Source organism: Malus sylvestris, chromosome 3, assembly GCF_916048215.2.
Source record: "Malus sylvestris chromosome 3, drMalSylv7.2, whole genome shotgun sequence".
NCBI lineage: Eukaryota > Viridiplantae > Streptophyta > Magnoliopsida > Rosales > Rosaceae > Malus > Malus sylvestris.
Genome location: NC_062262.1, coordinates 27,178,103 through 27,195,158, shown reverse-complemented (window position 1 = coordinate 27,195,158; position 17,056 = coordinate 27,178,103). Strand labels below are relative to the sequence as shown.

The following is a 17,056-nucleotide window of genomic DNA, read 5'->3' as shown; positions in this document are numbered from 1 at the left end:
CTTTTTGTGGTTTAGAAACCCTATAATTATTTTGATCGAATACAACTTAATAGAAGGAAATAGGGTGTTAAAATTATAGAAATAACCCTGAATACAAGTCATGTGCACATGACTTATTTTGAATGAAAAATTTAACGGAGTTAGGATGAGATGATAAAATTTTAATTTATTTGACAAATTAAAAAGTATGTACAAATTCATAAAACATTTCAAAAATTTTCTCTTTATATATTTATACTCTGAGGACACGACTTGGAAGAATTAGCTAACAAAGAATAGAGTCATTCGGGGAAAAACTTCCTACGTGTGGAGTATGCTAATTGATTTTCATAGAGCCGAAGGAGTGAAGTAACTGCAGGCTCCCATGGACTATAGGCCAGAACGCTCCTTGAAAAGAAATTAGAAATTACTACTAATCTTTGGCCTAAAATTGTGACCAACTATAACCAAGTTGGTGACTACTTGGATGTGAAGTTGCCGTTGCTGTTCTTCGTTCCGCATGACTGTCATCTCCAGCACAGCTATAACGACCAGTACTCATGTTACAGGTAAGTCTAAGTAAGCAACATAATTTACATGCTCAGCCGGCTTATTAGCAGCGAGTTTTAGACAAGCTGGCTCACTACTAGCGACTACTTGTCATACCACGTAATTCAATGCTGCCAGCTTGTGCACTTCTTGTCAGGCCACGATCTTGAGATGACACCACTAGGATAGACTATGTAAGCACGTCTAATATGATAAGATTGGTAAATGTATAATTCTTAAATTCCAAGTTCATATGATTTCTTAAATTTTCATCCATTGGTTTTTGGGTTTTCTCGTTTAATTTCTAAAGACTTATTTTCATGGTAATAGACCCCATCACGTAGGTTCAATAAATTAGTCAACTAGATTTTTTCGAATATAAAAAGGGTAATGGTATTCACACATTTTTTTTTTTTCAATATACTTTTGTTAATATTTGTCAATTGATTGTTTTTTGGGTAAATTACATTTTACGCTCTTAGTTTGTGATCGATTTTAATTCCTTGCAACATTTTTAAAACATTTCAATTTCGTACACTTACTTATCATTTTATTTCCATTTTATACATCCATTAGAAAATCTATTAAGCAAACCGTTAAATGATGATATGGTAAATATAGGATCTCCATTTGTGCTGACGTAACTGCAACATTTGTGCCACATGACCAAATACTTAATAAAAATTAAAAAAAACTATTTAAAGAAAAGTTCAAAAAAAAAAAAAAAAACAAAAACCCAGATCCCTTCTTCCCCACCCGTGCCAATCCCCCATCACCCACCCCTTCCCCATCCCCCTTCTCCCACCCTTCCCCCTCACCCCCACCTCTTCTTTCTCTCTCTACATTCAAACCATCGACACATCCATTTCCCGAACTTCCAACCAACTCCACCTTCTCTCTCTCTCCTCCCCTTTCTCTCTCTGGAAAGTAGCCCTATACTTCCAATGGCTGCTTCGATTTCGGAAGCCGTAGAACAATATCTACACAGTAATGGTGTTCAAGGCCAGGTTCTTCTCCTCCAAGAAGTCCGACTTCTCCAATAGCCCTGATGGCTCCAATAATAGTCCGCGATCTCTGGGTTCCAACTCCCCGATCGGATCCGATAAGAAGAAGCCCAAATCCGCCTTCAAAGACGACTCGCCGGGCCCGAGTACCAGTTCCGCCGGCGGCGGCGGCTTCATTCGGCGGAGTCTAGTCAAAGACGTGTCAAAGAAGGAGGAGTAGGTGATGGGGGAAGGGTGGGTGATGGGGTGGGAGGGTGGGTACGGGTGGGGATTTTGGGTAAGAAGCGGATCTCGGTTTTTTTTGTTTTTTGTTTTTTTTGGGAACTTTTCTTTAAATAATTATTTTAATATTTTAAATCTTTTAATAAGTATTTCGTCACGTGGCATAAATGTGGCAGCTACGTCAGCACAAATGGGGATCTTATATTTGTCACGTCATCATTTAACAATTTATTTAATAGATTTTCTAACTGATGTATGAAATGAAATGTTTTAAAAATGTTATAAGGAATTTAAATCGACCTCAAACCTGAGGGGGTAAAATGTAATTTACCATTTTTTTTTTCAATTCATTTAATCGGACAATCGGAAATTGAGACGGGTATGTGAGAGGTAAAAATGAGTGTGAATAGCACCACCCTATAGTAATTTGGTTTTCCCACATCGATTATATGAAAAAATAATATACAATTAATATATAGAAGTTTCCATCCCTAAATTGCCGAGCCGTTTCGTGATAAAACCCAACACCTTGTAATATGTGATTAAATTGAGGCAATATCGATTATATTAGTGGTGGATCATGCATAATTAACTAGGTTCATCCTTGATTTGAGCTATGATTTTCATTGTGGACTCAAAATTGGACCTGACTTCTCTGCCCTCCCACTTCCTATACGGTCTCATCCCCTCCTATTTGTGCGATCACGGTTAAGTCATATCAACATTTTATTTTACTATTGTTTTTTGTCTTATTATCTCTATAAAAAAAATCAATATAAAATACTGACGTGGTTTAACCATGACCATATAAAATAGGATACGTGCTAAAAGCCGGCTCCCTCAAAATTCTCTCCTGATGGGATGGACGTGCTAAAAGCGTGTTAAACATGTGAAACAAGTTAGTAATGAAAACACTTTTAAAAGCGTGTTAAACATGTGAAACAAGTTAGTAATGAAAACACCTTTGCCTCTGTTTTTTTTCCTTTTTTGTTTTTCACTGTTTCACTCACTATAAATAACATAGCGCACCACCTCTTCAACTCACGCAACTAAAAAGCCTATTCACCTTCTCCAAATTAGGAATAAAATGTCATCACCATCTCAAGCTCATACCTCAAAAAAAATTCCTAGTGATGTTAATCGACGTTCAGCTAATTTTCCCCCCAACTTTTGGGGAGATTATTTTTTATCATATGCTTCAGTGGTAGTAGGAAATTCACTGAGATTAATAGTTTGGAGTTATATGCCCCGTGCAGGAAAAGTATAATTCCCTTTTCAATTTGTGTTTGCAGGAAAAAAATATTGAAGCTGAGAAACTTGTCCAAGAATTAAAGGAAAATGTGAAGAGAATGATATTGGCTCCAACGCCTTGTAAGCATTCAGATAAGCTGGACTTGGTCGATACGATTCAGCGCTTAGGTGTCTCCTACCATTTTGAGGATGAGATTGATGAAGTTTTGCAGCAAATTCGCAAGGATTCTTATGACGGTAGTCACCAACACCAAGGGAGGGATGATGATCACAACCTTCACGCAGATGCTCTATATTTTCGATTGCTTAGACAACAAGGTTATGATATATCATGTGGTAAGTCCCTCCCTTCTTTACACTCACACTTAATTATATAACTTTGGATTTAATTTTATTTCTTTCTCCAATTACATAATGCATGAATTTGGGAAGCAGAAATGTTCAACAAGTTTAAGGACGATGAAGGCAAATTTAAGGAGTCACTTGTCAATGATGTCATCGGACTATTAAGCTTGTACGAAGCAACACAGCTAAGGGTACACGGTGAGGATATACTAGAAGAGGCATTAACCTTCACCACCACTCATTTGAAGTCGGTAGAAAATCGTTTGAGCTCCCCGCTTTCGAAACTCGTAACTCATGCATTGTACCAGCCGTTTTGGAAGGGCAACCCAAGGCTAGAAGCAAGGCGTTACTTGTCCATTTACCAGGAAGACGATTCACATAATGAAACTCTCTTAACTTTTGCAAAGTTGGATTTCAATCTCTTGCAGCAAGTCCATCAGAAAGAACTAAGTGAAATTTCAAGGTTAAACAAAACCAATTAACTACACTTAAATTTAAAGAATCTGACTACTTAGTTCTACTAGCTATTTAAACAAATTGTTGTCCACTCAATTTACTGATGCAGGTGGTCGAAGGACTTGGATTTTGTAAGCAAACTACCTTTTGCAAGAGACAGAATTGTTGAGAGCTACCTTTGGGGGTTAGGGTGCTACTTTGAACCTCAATATGACTTTGCTCGGATGACATTAAGCAAAGTAATTGGCCTTATTGTGGGTATTGATGACATCTATGATGTCTACGGCACATTTGAAGAACTAGAGCTCTTTACTGAAGCTGTTGAGAGGTTTGGAATTTAGCTCAATCTCCAATTTTAATTCCCTTTTTATATCATCAATTGCTAATAATCACTTACAAATGATGACACATATCACTTGACTCAAGCCCTAAAATAGGGAAATTTCAATGGAAATATTCATATTGTAACATCCCACATCGACCAACGGAGAGGGGGTGATGTGTCTTTTATGTACATGTCCACTTCCATATAACACATCTTTTTGGAAACTCACTAGCTTCGGATTCCATTGGAACTCCGAAGTTAAGCGAGTTCGGGAGAGAGCAATCCTAGAATGGGTGACCCACTGGGAAATTCTCGTCTGAATTCCCATAAACAAAACCGTGAAAGCATGGTCGGGGTCCAAAGCGAACAATATCGTATTACGACAGATCTGGTCTGGGATGTGACAATATTGGTAACAGCTCATAATTATAAATGATGAAAGTTGTGAAAAATAAAAGAAATTTTTTACGAAATTGTTATTATTACTCCAAAAATCTCATTTTACACTGCTTACATTGTATTTATTTTTTGTAAATATAGAAAGTTTAGAGTGCAAAATAAGAAATGTCAATAATAATTTTTTTTAAATGAGACTTTAGAATATGTTCATTAATTTGTACTCGTATCTATTATTTGGAAAAAAAAATTCAAAGAACTTTTGGTTTGATTGGACTAGTTAATGAACAAGGAATAAAACGCACCATGATTTTATATATATTTATAATGGTTTTCTACAATAATTTATACTTATAAATTGAATATTACTGTAAAACTAACTTTAAGAGTGACCACTTAGTACTACGGTGTAGTGGTATTCCTCTTCATTTGTAAATGAGAGGTATTAGGTTCATTTCTCACCAAAGGTGAATTTGAATCATATTATTGCTAGCTCATTGTGATGCTAAGTCCACCCTTATCCCTTAGTATAGATAATATCATTTGTTAAAAAAAAATTAAAAAAAAAAATCCTTTAAGAGTGGGTGAGAGGTCAGGAGAGAGAGAGCGGGTCAAGTGTATGAGAATTATATATATAAACCCTATGATCCTTTGCTTTTATTTATTTAAACTACATATTAATAGAATTTTGGTTGTTAATCAAAACTTTAGGAAGTTACAATTTTAACACTTTAATTAAAACTGAATAGAAATAAAATTATGGGCAATTTAGTAATTATAAGAACAAATTTCAAAAAAAAAAAACGATATTCTTTACATTAAGGGAAGGGGGTGAGCTTAGCCTCACAACGGTTAGCAAGATTGTGGTTCAAATATACCTTTGGCGAGAATCAAACTTAATACCTCTAACTTACAAGTAATGAGGAATATCATTAAACCGTAATACTAAGTGACAAATTTTGCTTTGTTTTTTTTAAAGCATCAACCACATATAATTTTAACGTCTCTAATTTTAAAAAATAAAAAATAAACCTTTCTCCTCTTTCTTCCACTCCCATGTTCACTTTCACTCTCTTAATCTCTCCTTTTATCTTAAAAACAAAAATAAATCCTAATTATGATAAGTTTTATTATCTTAGCAGTAATACAAAGTCTATGAAAATTTAATTTTTAAATGCTATTATGATTCTACTTTAAGTTTACACAATTACATGATTTAACAAACATACAAATTACAACATATATGTCTCCTTGATTAGCCATATATCCACAATATTTCGTTGATATATTTTGATATTTTTCAACGGACCTTGGGCCACAAGTGAAGGAACAATGGTATCCTACGTGAATGCAGAAGTATTACATTAATTAGTAAATTTAAAAGGATTTTGGAGGAGGCTTTGGTTATTATATATGCTCTTATTTTGAATTTCTGATCACCATCAGGTGGGATATCTCTGCCATGGATCGTCTGCCACAGTACATGAAAGTTTGCTATCAGGCAATGTTGGATTCATACACAGAAATGGAAGAAAAGCTTCGAAATGAGGGGAACTTATATCGAATCCACTATGCTAGAGAAGCAGTAAGTCTCACTAACATTTCCAAGCGGCTAGTTATTAACTTATTATCATATGATAAGTAACGTTAGGAAAATCATCATATTTTTAATTTTTAAACCATTCACATTAGTCAATATCCAATGAATGAATCATACTTGGATATTGACTAGTTGTAGACCGTATACATATATGTGCAATTTTGTATATAATTATAAACATGATGAAAGATTTACAACATGATCACCTTGTATATCTCTCTCAGATGAAAGTTCTAGTTAGAGGGTACATGAGGGAAGCCAAATGGTTCCATCGCAAATACACACCTACACTGGATGAATATTTGTCAGCAGCACTTGATACATCCTCCTTTTCCCTAGCAGTCACGTCTTTTATTGGAATGGGAGATATTGTTACAAAAGACTCATTGGATTGGGTTTTCAGCGACCCTAAGATTTTAAAGGCTGCATCCTTAATTGGTAGACTCAAGAATGACATCAAGTCCCACCAGGTACCTACGACTTGTATTTATAACTATAACCTTCATGAACCTTGAAAAGTGCGGCCGTTGCTAGAGCACCAAAATTCTTACCGATGCAAAATAAAATAAAATAAAATAAAATAAATAAGTGACAAAAATTATAAAAAGGTCGCACTTACAGTATTAGTCACACTTTTCTAACAAATTTTTTGTCATCGTGTTTCTTATATCATGATATGTATCATTGTCACCCTAGCAACAATCTCGATTTTCTTGAAGTTATTGCTAATTTCTCTTGTAGTGATCGTGTCCATTTGTTTTTGTAGTTTGAACAGAAGAGAGGACACGTTGCCTCGGCCGTGGAATGCTACATGAAACAATATGATGTCGCAGAAGAAGAAGCAACACTTGGACTAAGTAAACAAGTGAATAATGCATGGAAGGACATAAACGAAGCGTTGCTCCACCAAACCACCACAATCCCCATGCCTCTCCTGTTGCGAATTCTCAATCTTACACGAGTGGTCGAAGTGTTATACAAGCACGGTGACGCATTTACTAATACTGGAACTTTTCTCAAGGATATTGTAGTTTCTCTGCTTGTCGAACCGGTGCATCTATAAAGTATCTCTAGACCTGAATACAACTAAATAAATTGAGGTCATGTTATCCAAAGGCATGAAGTATAAAATAAGGAGCCAGTGTCTTACTATGCTGGTCGATAGTTTGAATTCATGTTTGAATCAAGTAGTTTGAATTGTGTGTTTAAATTCCACTGCTTTACTATATAAGTTTTTTTCCTTCACTTTTCATGCATTGTATTCAGTTTGATGGGGTGGTAAATTTGTAATGGTCATCAGAGGAGCAAAAAATGTACTCTAAACGTTTGTCTTTATAAATTTTGTGTTGATATTTATTATTCAAAATCAAACGTGAATGATTGTATTTACATCAGCGTCGAAAGTATTATAAAGTCAAATTGGTTCAAAATGCTTTTATTAGAAGCTCTCATTCTATCTGGCTAGTAGGCTAGTAGCAAAGGCAACAGCATGCGCAGCCTTGTTACATTGTCTTCTTGGACAGTGCCGGAGTTAAAATTTTATGTGTGCTTGTGCGGCGGGAGATGTGATATACAACAGAACTCATATTCTATGAACAAAACATAGAATCTTCACTTCAGTCAAATAACTTCCAGCACAAATCACCAACCTTCCCTCTAACACAAAATCCGGAATTATAACAAAAATATATTACATAAAGTTTGTAACTAACACATGCGCCCACCATGCTTATTTTTCAAATTTGAGTGTGTAATGCAATCATCATGTTGCTGTCTTATAGGTGGCCATCACATTTTCCTCCGGTCCTCTTTTGAATTTTGATTACTGCTCTTCCACAACTCCATAAATTATTATCGATGATTGACACCTCCAAACAAATCACATATTAAAACGCCCAACATCATTCGGTCGGATGATTAATCACTTCAAACCTAAACCTTGACTCACATATACTCTTCAAAATTCAAAAACAAATAATATTAAAAGAAAAATAATTTAAATCAAAATTTCACAATAGTGTTTCAAATATATAAATTTAGAAATTGAAGTTGGCGCAAAGATATTATCCTTCTAACTTATTAAATAATTTAATTACGGCAAGTAGGTCAGTGGATATACGACGAGTAGTTCAGTGAAAATACGATAGAATTTCAAGTTTGATTTGCTTCCTGATCTTAAGTTCGAGCTACAACATAAATGATTTTTTGATTGACAACTTAAAGAAGACGTGTGCGACTGTTAGCTATTAATGAACTCAAATACCTTTAACCTTTTCGGGCCTTCTTAGGAATTAGTCTTATACTTCCGAGGGTGGGTATCTCAAGTTAAATGAGGTACAAAAGACAAAACAAGGATTAAAATATGTAATAAACAATAATTTTAATGATTCCAAGTTCTAATGATAAGGTAAGGACTAAAATGTTAGCTTCCTCATCTGTTACCAAATAATTAAAAGTTAAGAAGCAGCTCTCCCTCCACCTCTCTCTGTCTCTCTCTCTTTCTCTCTCTGCAACAGCATTGCCTGTATATCTCACTGTAGAAGCCTGGAAGCTTAAGTTCCCGAATCAGAGAGAACCCATTTTCCATTTTACATCCCATTCCAAAACCAAATCACACCAACTCGAAACCATGAGTTTCGCCGGACCCAGAATCTCAAAACCCGCAAAACCCCCAAACCCATCGGCCACAACGCCGCCGCAGCCGCAGCAACTTTCCTCTTCAAAGTCCTCTTCTTCTTCCGCTTCATCTTCCCTCTCGACCCACCTGGCCATGGTGGAGCTCAAGCAGAGAATCCTCACCTCCCTCTCGAAACTCTCCGATCGAGACACGTACCAAATCGCCGTCGAAGATCTCGAGAAAATTATCCAAACTCTCCCGCCGGAGAGCCTCCCTATGCTCCTCAACTGCCTCTACGATGCCTCCGCCGATCCGAAACCTGCCGTCAAAAAAGAGTCTTTGCGCCTGCTCTCATTGGTCTCTGCTTCCCATCCCGATTTCACATCCACCCATTTGACCAAAATCATTGCCCACGTTGTCAAGAGGCTCAAGGACGCCGATTCCGGCGTCAGGGACGCGTGCCGCGACTCCATTGGCTCGCTCTCGGCGCAGTACTTGAAGGCAGATAGTGTGAGCGACAATGGGTCGGTTGTGGGTTTATTTATGAAGCCTTTGTTTGAGGCTATGATGGAGCAGAACAAAGGGGTGCAATCTGGTGCGGCATTGTGTATGGCTAAGATTGTGGACTGCGCTTTAGAACCGCCTGTTTCGTCTTTTCAAAAGCTGTGTCCAAGGATCTGCAAGTTGCTCAACAATCCTAACTTCTTGGCTAAGTCATCGCTCTTGCCGGTTGTTTCGAGCCTGTCTCAGGTTTGCTTAGTAGATTATCTTCACATGCTTTTTCACATTCAAGTGATCTAGTAGTTATGTACATTGTGGTCTCGAACTCGATATAGTCATGTACATTGTTCTAGATTTTGTAGTAAATTAGGTACTTATGTAGTTGTTTGATTGCTAAAAGGATGTAGGACACAGAAGATAGAAAAGAGTGGTAATTTGGAGTGTTGACTTGAAATCTGTCGTGTTTGATGTAGTGAGAACGTATACATAGTCTTATTGTCAATAGAATGTAGGTGCATAGACTTTGATCTATACATTGGATCATTTAATTGGACTGTACTGATCTGAAGAGTTACCTACTTGTTGTAGGTTGGAGCGATTGCGCCCCAAAGCTTGGATAATCTACAGCAAAGTATTCATGACTGCCTTGGAAGCCCAGATTGGGCAACACGTAAAGCAGCAGCCGATGTGCTGATTGCATTGGCATTGCATTCAAGCAACATGATTACAGATAGAACTGCTTCCACCCTGACTGTGCTTGAGGCTTGCCGTTTTGACAAGGTAGTCTTTTGTTGCATATTATCTCAAGTGCATTAGCTTTTTATCTTACTATCTATGTTCACTAGGTGATTGCCAGAATTCAAAATGTCTAGGGGATTACTTGATTATAGTATTGCATGTTTGAGTGAGTATTGTATAAGGATCAACATATTTTTTAACTTGGGATTTGTATTTGTAACCGGCACACCATTACATAGGAGATTCAATACTGAACAGTATGTCATTGGAAGGTGGCATTGTATGCACACCATTACACAGAGGAACGTAGCGTTGTATTTTCGCTTGCCTTAGTGTCCAAAGTTTGGTTTGGTTTGTATTTACAGATTAAACCTGTTAGAGATAGCATGACAGAGGCATTGCAGTTTTGGAAAAAGATAGCTGGGAAAGGAGGAGATGAAGCTCCAAATGAAAAGAAAGTCCCGTCTCATAGTAAGCTTATCAATAATACTATCTTTCATAAAACGCTCGTTCAATTTTCTCATCCTTTTGTTCCTCACTGGATCATTTTGTTGTTACCACATTTTAATAAAGAAAATTCTGAATCAGCTGAGTTGTCAGAGAAGAATGAGCCAAAAAATTCAAAGGCTGGTGAGAGAATAGAGCAAGGAGCAAAGGGTTCATCTAATGGTTCATCCCCTACTTCAGATTCTGTTTCTAAATCCAAAGCCAGTGGAGATAAAGTGGTTGTAGCTTTGAAGAAGAAACCATCTGTCTTAACTGATAAAGAGCTAAACCCAGAATTCTTCCAGAAACTTGAAAAAAGGGTTTCTGATGATTTGCCTGTTGAGGTAGTTGTTCCTCGTAGACACGTCAATTCTTCAAACTCAAATAATGAGGTGGAACCAGAGGCAAATGATACAGATTCCAAGGAAACTTTAAACCGGATTGCAAACAGCCAATCTGATGATATTCATGGATCTTTCAGTAGTAAATACCGTAACATAGAGAGAGGATTAGCTGGTCTCTATACTAAACAACGAGATCATGATGACCTTGCACGAGATAAATTTCCAGAAGAAAGGGTGAATGGAAAAGACTCCAGAACAAGGGCAGTTGATATTGATGAGAGGATTGATATAAATCAAAGGGAGTTGTCCACTAGTCGTGCAGGTTTCTCCAAAACTGATGGTCAACCTGAAGGATCCTTTGTCAATAACAAAGGAAATTGGCTGGCTATCCAAAGGCAATTGTTGCAGCTGGAGAGACAACAAGGTCATCTGATGAGCATGTTGCAGGATTTCATGGGCGGTTCTCATGACAGTATGGTAACTTTGGAGAACAGAGTAAGGGGTCTTGAGAGAGTTGTTGAGGACTTGGCAAGAGATTTATCAATATCATCAGGTAGAAGAGGCGGTAATTTTTCAATGGGATATGAGGGGGCATCTAATAGGCCTTTAGGTAAGTACAACGGTTTTCCGGATTACACTAGTAACAAGTTTGGAAGAGGTGGAGATGGACGAATTCTGTTTGGCGAAAGATTTGCCCAAAATGATGGACATGTTTCCGGCATGAGGGGGCGGGGCCCTACTTGGAGATCTGACATGTCTGAGGTGTGGGATTTTTCAACATATGGTGGTTCCAGAAATGGACAGACTAGTTCGAGGAAGGCCGTAGGAGGTGGTCCTGTGGATGGTAGGTCACCCAAATCAGAGAATGGGAGTGACCAGGGTAACAGCAGGCGAGCATGGGATAAAGGGGCTGGACCTGTAAGGTTTGGTGAGGGGCCTTCCGCAAGAAGTGTTTGGCAAGCTTCAAAAGATGAAGCTACCTTGGAAGCAATTCGTGTGGCTGGAGAGGACAATGGAACATCTAGAGCAGGAAGAGTAGCTATACCTGAATTGACTGCAGAGGCTATGGAAGATGATACTGTGGGCCAAGAGCGCAATCCAATTTGGAATTCTTGGACTAATGCAATGGATGCTCTTCAAGTGGGTGATGTGGATACGGCCTTTGTGGAAGTATTGTCTACAGGAGATGATCTCTTGCTTGTAAAGTTAATGGACAGATCAGGTCCTGCGATTGACCAACTTTCAAATGAGACAGCAACTGAGGTCTTGCATGCCGTTGGGCAATTTTTACCAGAGCCAAACTTGTTTGATGTCTGTTTGGCTTGGATTCAGCAGGTAGCATTTTTTCCCCTCTTAACGGACGTGTGAGTTAACTATTTTTAAGTATGTGTTTCACTAGTTTTCTTCTTGACGGTTAGACTCACATAAAGTCTTTCATCTTGCAACTTGTGTTGATTAGAACATGACTACGAGCACCTTTTTATTTCATGTTCGTAACAAGATTTTCTCAAATCTATTTTCTCTGATAATTTCGGAATAGCAATGGGGTTAGCATACGTGTTTGCTTCATAGAATGCGATAGTATCAATAATTCCTATATTTTCAATTTTGTTGCTTTTGGTGTCCGGTTATGGCAATTCCTCAGCTTGACTTGGTTTGACCATTTAGTCCTCTATTTCCATTTTGCAGTTGGTTGAAATAGTGCTGGAAAATGGATCTGATGTTTTCGGCCTTCCCGCTGACGTAAAGAAGGAACTCGTTTTGAATCTGCATGAGGCTTCTGTAACAATGGATCCACCCGAGGACTGGGAAGGTGCAACGCCGGATCAACTTTTGGTGCAGTTGGCATCATCCTGGGGAATAAATCCGCAGCATCATGACAAATAGTTTCTAGTTGTATGTATTGCCAACTTGTATTGAATTCAAACTTGCGTTTTGAGTGGAGTGGATGATTTAGAAATCTTACAGTTAGCATGAAATGAATGTAATTGCCAATTGACATATATAAGTTTCCAACATCTGTGACTACCTGTGAACTTAAGTTAGAAACCAAGTGCATACTTTTATGCCATATAGCGTCCTTGTAGCCGATTGGTTTCTTATTAAAGTTGAAAATACACAAATTCGGCATTACCCCTTTTGGAGAAATAATCTTAGATGAAGTATGCTGCTGTTAGTGACTACAAGTGTAGGTGATTTTTAACCGATAATGCATGTGGTGTTCACAAAGAAACAATGGTTGTCTTTTTTTAACGCGGTAGGCAGGCACTAGGAAAATTCTCCCCGACTAACCTTGGTGGCCATTTCCATGAGAAATTTGTTCCTTCCCGGCTCACATCAACCCTACCCAACATGCGATCAAGCGAACCAGTTGTACTGGACTTGGGTGAAAAATCAGTCCTATGGTGGATCCAACCCAGAGTCCCATTTGGTCGTGTATGAGGCACAGATGACGTGGTCCATCCGAAAAAGGAAAAAGTATTGTACCAAAAGAAAGAAGATAAAAGAAAAGAGGAAAGCTTTATGATAAGACATACATTTTCAGTTTCGCGAAAGAAAGTACAAGGCAGTACTATTTCTATATATACAAGGCCTGCTCTTCCATGAGCCTTCTTCCCCAAAAAGTCTAAACCGCTGCCCCTCCGGATACATAATACACCGACTGTCCTCATGACAAGAGGGTCTTAAACCGGGAGTATAACTCTTTCACCTCTTATTTTCTTTTCCTTTCCTCCCTTTCTCTCACATTTTGTTTTTTGTCCTTTTATCTTTATAAAAAAATCAATATAAGATATTAGTGTAACTTAACCGTAGTCGTTTAAATAGAAGAGGAAGGAAGGAGAGAGAAATTAGGAGGGAAGATAATTCTCCTTCCTTAAACTGAAAGCCCACCTTTGTAATTAACGACCGTATCTACTTGTTAGTGTACCAGTTTTGTGCACATTTTTAATAAATCATTTTTGAAAACGTCATGGGAAAGTTCATCGGTCAGCCACTAGTTGTCGGAAAAGTTAGTGAATATAATACTATTCATAAATGATTTTGGTTGACTTTTCCAATTGCGGCATTTTGTTGAACCACATTATTACTAGTCTATTGTTAGGCTTAGCATACTCCCCCACCCTTTAATGTAGATAATATTTCTAGTTAAAAAAATAATGCTCAATTATTGAAAAAAAAAGGGTACCCCTATTAATTATCAAAACCTATGGGGCTGTTTGACTTCTTTTTAATTAAACTGAAAGCTTTGGGCTATAGTTAATTAAAGAAGACAAATGACAAGCCCAGAGGAGCCAAGTAAATAGGGCTGATGCAAGTAGTGTACCTCCTTGGCATCAAGCCCTTAGAGTTCGGCTAGTAGGCACCATAAATATGCCATGTTCTCTAACATTGTGTTTGAATGAGGAAATTTAAGATTACTAAGAAATTTCAAAACGACGGAGTTTTCTTTTCTAGAATTTGTGAATTTCTTGTTTGGTTAACCTAAAAGAACAATGAAATTTGAATATAAAATTCTTTATTTTTAAACTCTCACTCACAGAAACTTGGAAATAACACCTACTTACATAGAATTTAAACTTGGGAATTAGAGGTCCCAAATTCTAAGTTCTTTTTTTTTTTCACGTGGAAATTTTAAATTTCTATATTTATGAGTCCAAACAAAAGAATTTGTGCATGTCAATTTATAAATTTTAACTTGTGTCAAAATTTCAAATGTATTTCCTTCATCAAACATAGTGTAACTCTCTTACGTTCAACTTTGTCCCTTAGAGAAAAAGTGATAAAACCCCATAGCTAAAAATTAGATCATGTGTGCCCAAATTAATCCAATGAGATATCTTACTAGCACAATCGAATCCCTCACTACATCATTCGTCATTGATGCATCATTATGGATACTCTTAGAGGCTCACCACTTGGGGCCTTTCTTGTGAATCAATCATGAAGAGGAAAATACAACACAAGGATAATCTTACAAAGTAGCACGACTAAGGAATTTTGTAGAGGAATTTTGTAAGAATGGAAGGAAAATGTCTTGGGAAAATGTCTTCTCTGGTTAAGGAGCTCAGCACTTTACTCTTTGGACATAGATAATGTTTGGTTAGATGCAGTTCCTTCAAGAACAATTTAAGCGCAGGGGAAAATGAACCGGGTGAAAATTTTCAAATCCCAAAATTAAAGAAAGAAAAACAAAGCAAAAAACTTGCTCTTATAATCATCTAAAAAATTTGGTACAGCTGACATGAAACTAACGAATTCTGGTTTTGTTACATTTCCATGCATTTCATCTCGGACCAGAGAGAATGGATGAATGGGGTGCCACAGAAATAAGGTGATCCTGATGATTTGATTTAGAAGCAGAGGCCGTTGGATGACTAAACTTATAAATGATGTCTGGATCCACTTCCGTTAGTCCTTGCAAGGCCTGCACTACTGCTGACATGAGAGGCCTTCTAGTGTGATCATGCTGCAGACACCAAACTACGATCCAGATAGTCCTCAACACTTCCTCCCTATGATTTTCCATGTCTTCATCCAAGTCTTCCACAATATCAATCAGTTGGTCCTGATCATCTCCATCACCACCCTTCTTTTCCAACATTTGAGGTAAGACGAAAATAGACTCCGACCTCGAGCTGTCCGAGATTTTCCTTCTGGCAACTATTTCAAGAAGAACAATCCCAAAGCTGTATACATCAGATTTAACGGTGACTGTTGAATCAGGAGCAACATAACCTGGAGTTCCTAGCATTCCAATAAGCAGTTGGCTCTGATCTCTTGCAATTAGCTTGGACAACCCGAAATCAGAAATCTTGGCGTTGAAGCTTTCATCCAAGAGAATGTTATGTGGCTTTACATCAAGATGTATTATTTTGTGCCTACAATCTTCGTGAAGATAAGCCAGCCCTTTGGCTACGCCAAGTATAATCTTCTTTCGAGTGGCCCAATTTAGATCCTTGTTCAGATCTCTCTTGAAAATCCATTTCTCTAGCGACCCGTTCGACATGTACTCGTAAACGAGAAGCCTGTTTTTATTTTCTGCACAAAACCCAATTAACCTAGCTAGGTTAAAATGGTGTACACTCCCAATTGTTTCAACTTCTTCTAAGAACCCTATCTCCGCTGGACCCATTCTACCCAACCTCTTCACAGCAACCTGTGTGGTGCCATCAGCAAGGAACAAGTGTTTATTTTTCAACCCATGGAAATTTACCATATGACCGGAGATCTATTATTTTCTTTCGTCTATATCTTTCGTCACGTGATGTTACACCTTAGAATTTGTCAATTGTTACGCCCTAAGAATTTGCTTGTCATGTAATAAACGGTCTTAGATGCCCAACACGAAAAAGAAAGAAAGAAAATTCTATTAGCAACAATTAAAAAAGTTCAGTTGACGAACAAACGAAGATATTATTAGCAACTGCATTTTCCTCCCTTCACTTATTGCTAGCCCCTTGCTATCGCAATCAATTCAATTATTCAATTTGTCTGCGAGCATTGTTTTAGATATTTCACAGTTCACAACTGGAGTCAGTAGAGTTTTCACGTGCTCCAACCTCGATGCAAAGGAATGGCGCACTCAATGACTTCTTTTGTAAGTCAGAATGGAAGTAGTCATAGGTGAGGTATGCTTTTCCCAAGTTATTATTTAATGTTCTTGTGGAAAATGTAAATATTTCAATAAAAATTTAGTAAAAAGCTTTATGGTTTGACGGAGATTTTTTTTTTCAATTGGTGACGGGTTCTTATCACTATTTATTTTTTGTTCAAATATCGATATTTAGCAGTTAATCTTTCTTCTATATTGTTTTTTTTTTTTTGGACAAACAATAGAATATCTATATTAAACTACGAGAAGAAGGATTTGAACATGGAACCTTTTGGTGATGTGTTTAGGCTTTAGCAAAGCATATTGGCCGTATTTATACGAAGAAAAAAAAACACCTCTTTTTTGGGGGCGTAAACTTCACTAACCTAAGAATCCTTGTTTAATGTGTTAATTATATATACTGTGGAGAAATATCAGGCTATACAATAAATTTAACCATTTAAGTTCATTTTAAACCTTCTCCTTTATAAGAAAAACTTTCACTCAACGGGATACAACATTCCAAGCTAATTACACTAAATAATCTAAAACATAAGATAAACAGGACTTGGTCAGATATATATGTTAATGCTGCTGGCCAGGACTTGGTTAGATATATATATATATATATATGTTAAAGCGTGAGCAAA

The 17,056-nt window shown here is 37.3% G+C and overlaps 3 protein-coding genes across 5 annotated transcripts; 2 read left to right on the top strand and 1 right to left on the bottom strand.

Moving 5' to 3' along the window:
- Positions 1–524: 524 nt before the first annotated feature.
- On the top strand, positions 525–7,372 carry LOC126616070 ((-)-germacrene D synthase-like). Of its 2 annotated transcripts, none has more exons than XM_050284032.1 (7): positions 525–548; positions 3,047–3,341; positions 3,441–3,813; positions 3,916–4,134; positions 5,974–6,112; positions 6,352–6,597; positions 6,894–7,372. In XM_050284032.1, the coding sequence occupies exons 1-7, from the start codon at positions 540–542 to the stop codon at positions 7,188–7,190; spliced, it is 1,578 nt and encodes a 525-aa protein (XP_050139989.1). In that variant the 5' UTR covers positions 525–539; the 3' UTR covers positions 7,191–7,372. The 2 variants fall into 2 exon arrangements, with proteins under 2 accessions (XP_050139989.1, XP_050139988.1); XM_050284031.1 differs by lacking the exon at positions 525–548 and adding an exon at positions 2,803–2,958.
- Positions 7,373–8,554: 1,182 nt separating this feature from the next.
- On the top strand, positions 8,555–12,841 carry LOC126615863 (microtubule-associated protein TORTIFOLIA1-like). 2 transcript variants are annotated; one of them, XM_050283783.1, is made up of 5 exons: positions 8,555–9,494; positions 9,834–10,025; positions 10,349–10,454; positions 10,557–12,148; positions 12,503–12,841. In XM_050283783.1, the coding sequence occupies exons 1-5, from the start codon at positions 8,757–8,759 to the stop codon at positions 12,698–12,700; spliced, it is 2,826 nt and encodes a 941-aa protein (XP_050139740.1). In that variant the 5' UTR covers positions 8,555–8,756; the 3' UTR covers positions 12,701–12,841. The 2 variants fall into 2 exon arrangements, with proteins under 2 accessions (XP_050139740.1, XP_050139742.1); XM_050283785.1 differs by having other exon boundaries at positions 8,556–9,494; positions 10,572–12,148.
- A 2,257-nt stretch (positions 12,842–15,098) lies between these two features.
- Positions 15,099–16,031, bottom strand: LOC126617119 (G-type lectin S-receptor-like serine/threonine-protein kinase SD2-5). Its single transcript, XM_050285173.1, has one exon. The coding sequence runs from the start codon at positions 16,029–16,031 to the stop codon at positions 15,099–15,101; it is 933 nt and encodes a 310-aa protein (XP_050141130.1).
- Positions 16,032–17,056: the final 1,025 nt, after the last annotated feature.

Coding starts and splice junctions, on each gene's coding strand:
- LOC126616070 (XM_050284031.1), top strand. CDS start 2,842: ATGTCATCACCATCTCAAGCTCATACCTCAAAAAAAATTCCTAGTGAT. Junction 3,814..3,915: donor GAACTAAGTGAAATTTCAAG/GTTAAACAAAAC, acceptor TTACTGATGCAG/GTGGTCGAAGGACTTGGATT. Junction 4,135..5,973: donor TTTACTGAAGCTGTTGAGAG/GTTTGGAATTTA, acceptor GATCACCATCAG/GTGGGATATCTCTGCCATGG.
- LOC126617119 (XM_050285173.1), bottom strand. CDS start 16,031: ATGGTAAATTTCCATGGGTTGAAAAATAAACACTTGTTCCTTGCTGAT.
- LOC126615863 (XM_050283783.1), top strand. CDS start 8,757: ATGAGTTTCGCCGGACCCAGAATCTCAAAACCCGCAAAACCCCCAAAC. Junction 9,495..9,833: donor TTGTTTCGAGCCTGTCTCAG/GTTTGCTTAGTA, acceptor TACTTGTTGTAG/GTTGGAGCGATTGCGCCCCA. Junction 10,455..10,556: donor AAAGAAAGTCCCGTCTCATA/GTAAGCTTATCA, acceptor ATTTTAATAAAG/AAAATTCTGAATCAGCTGAG.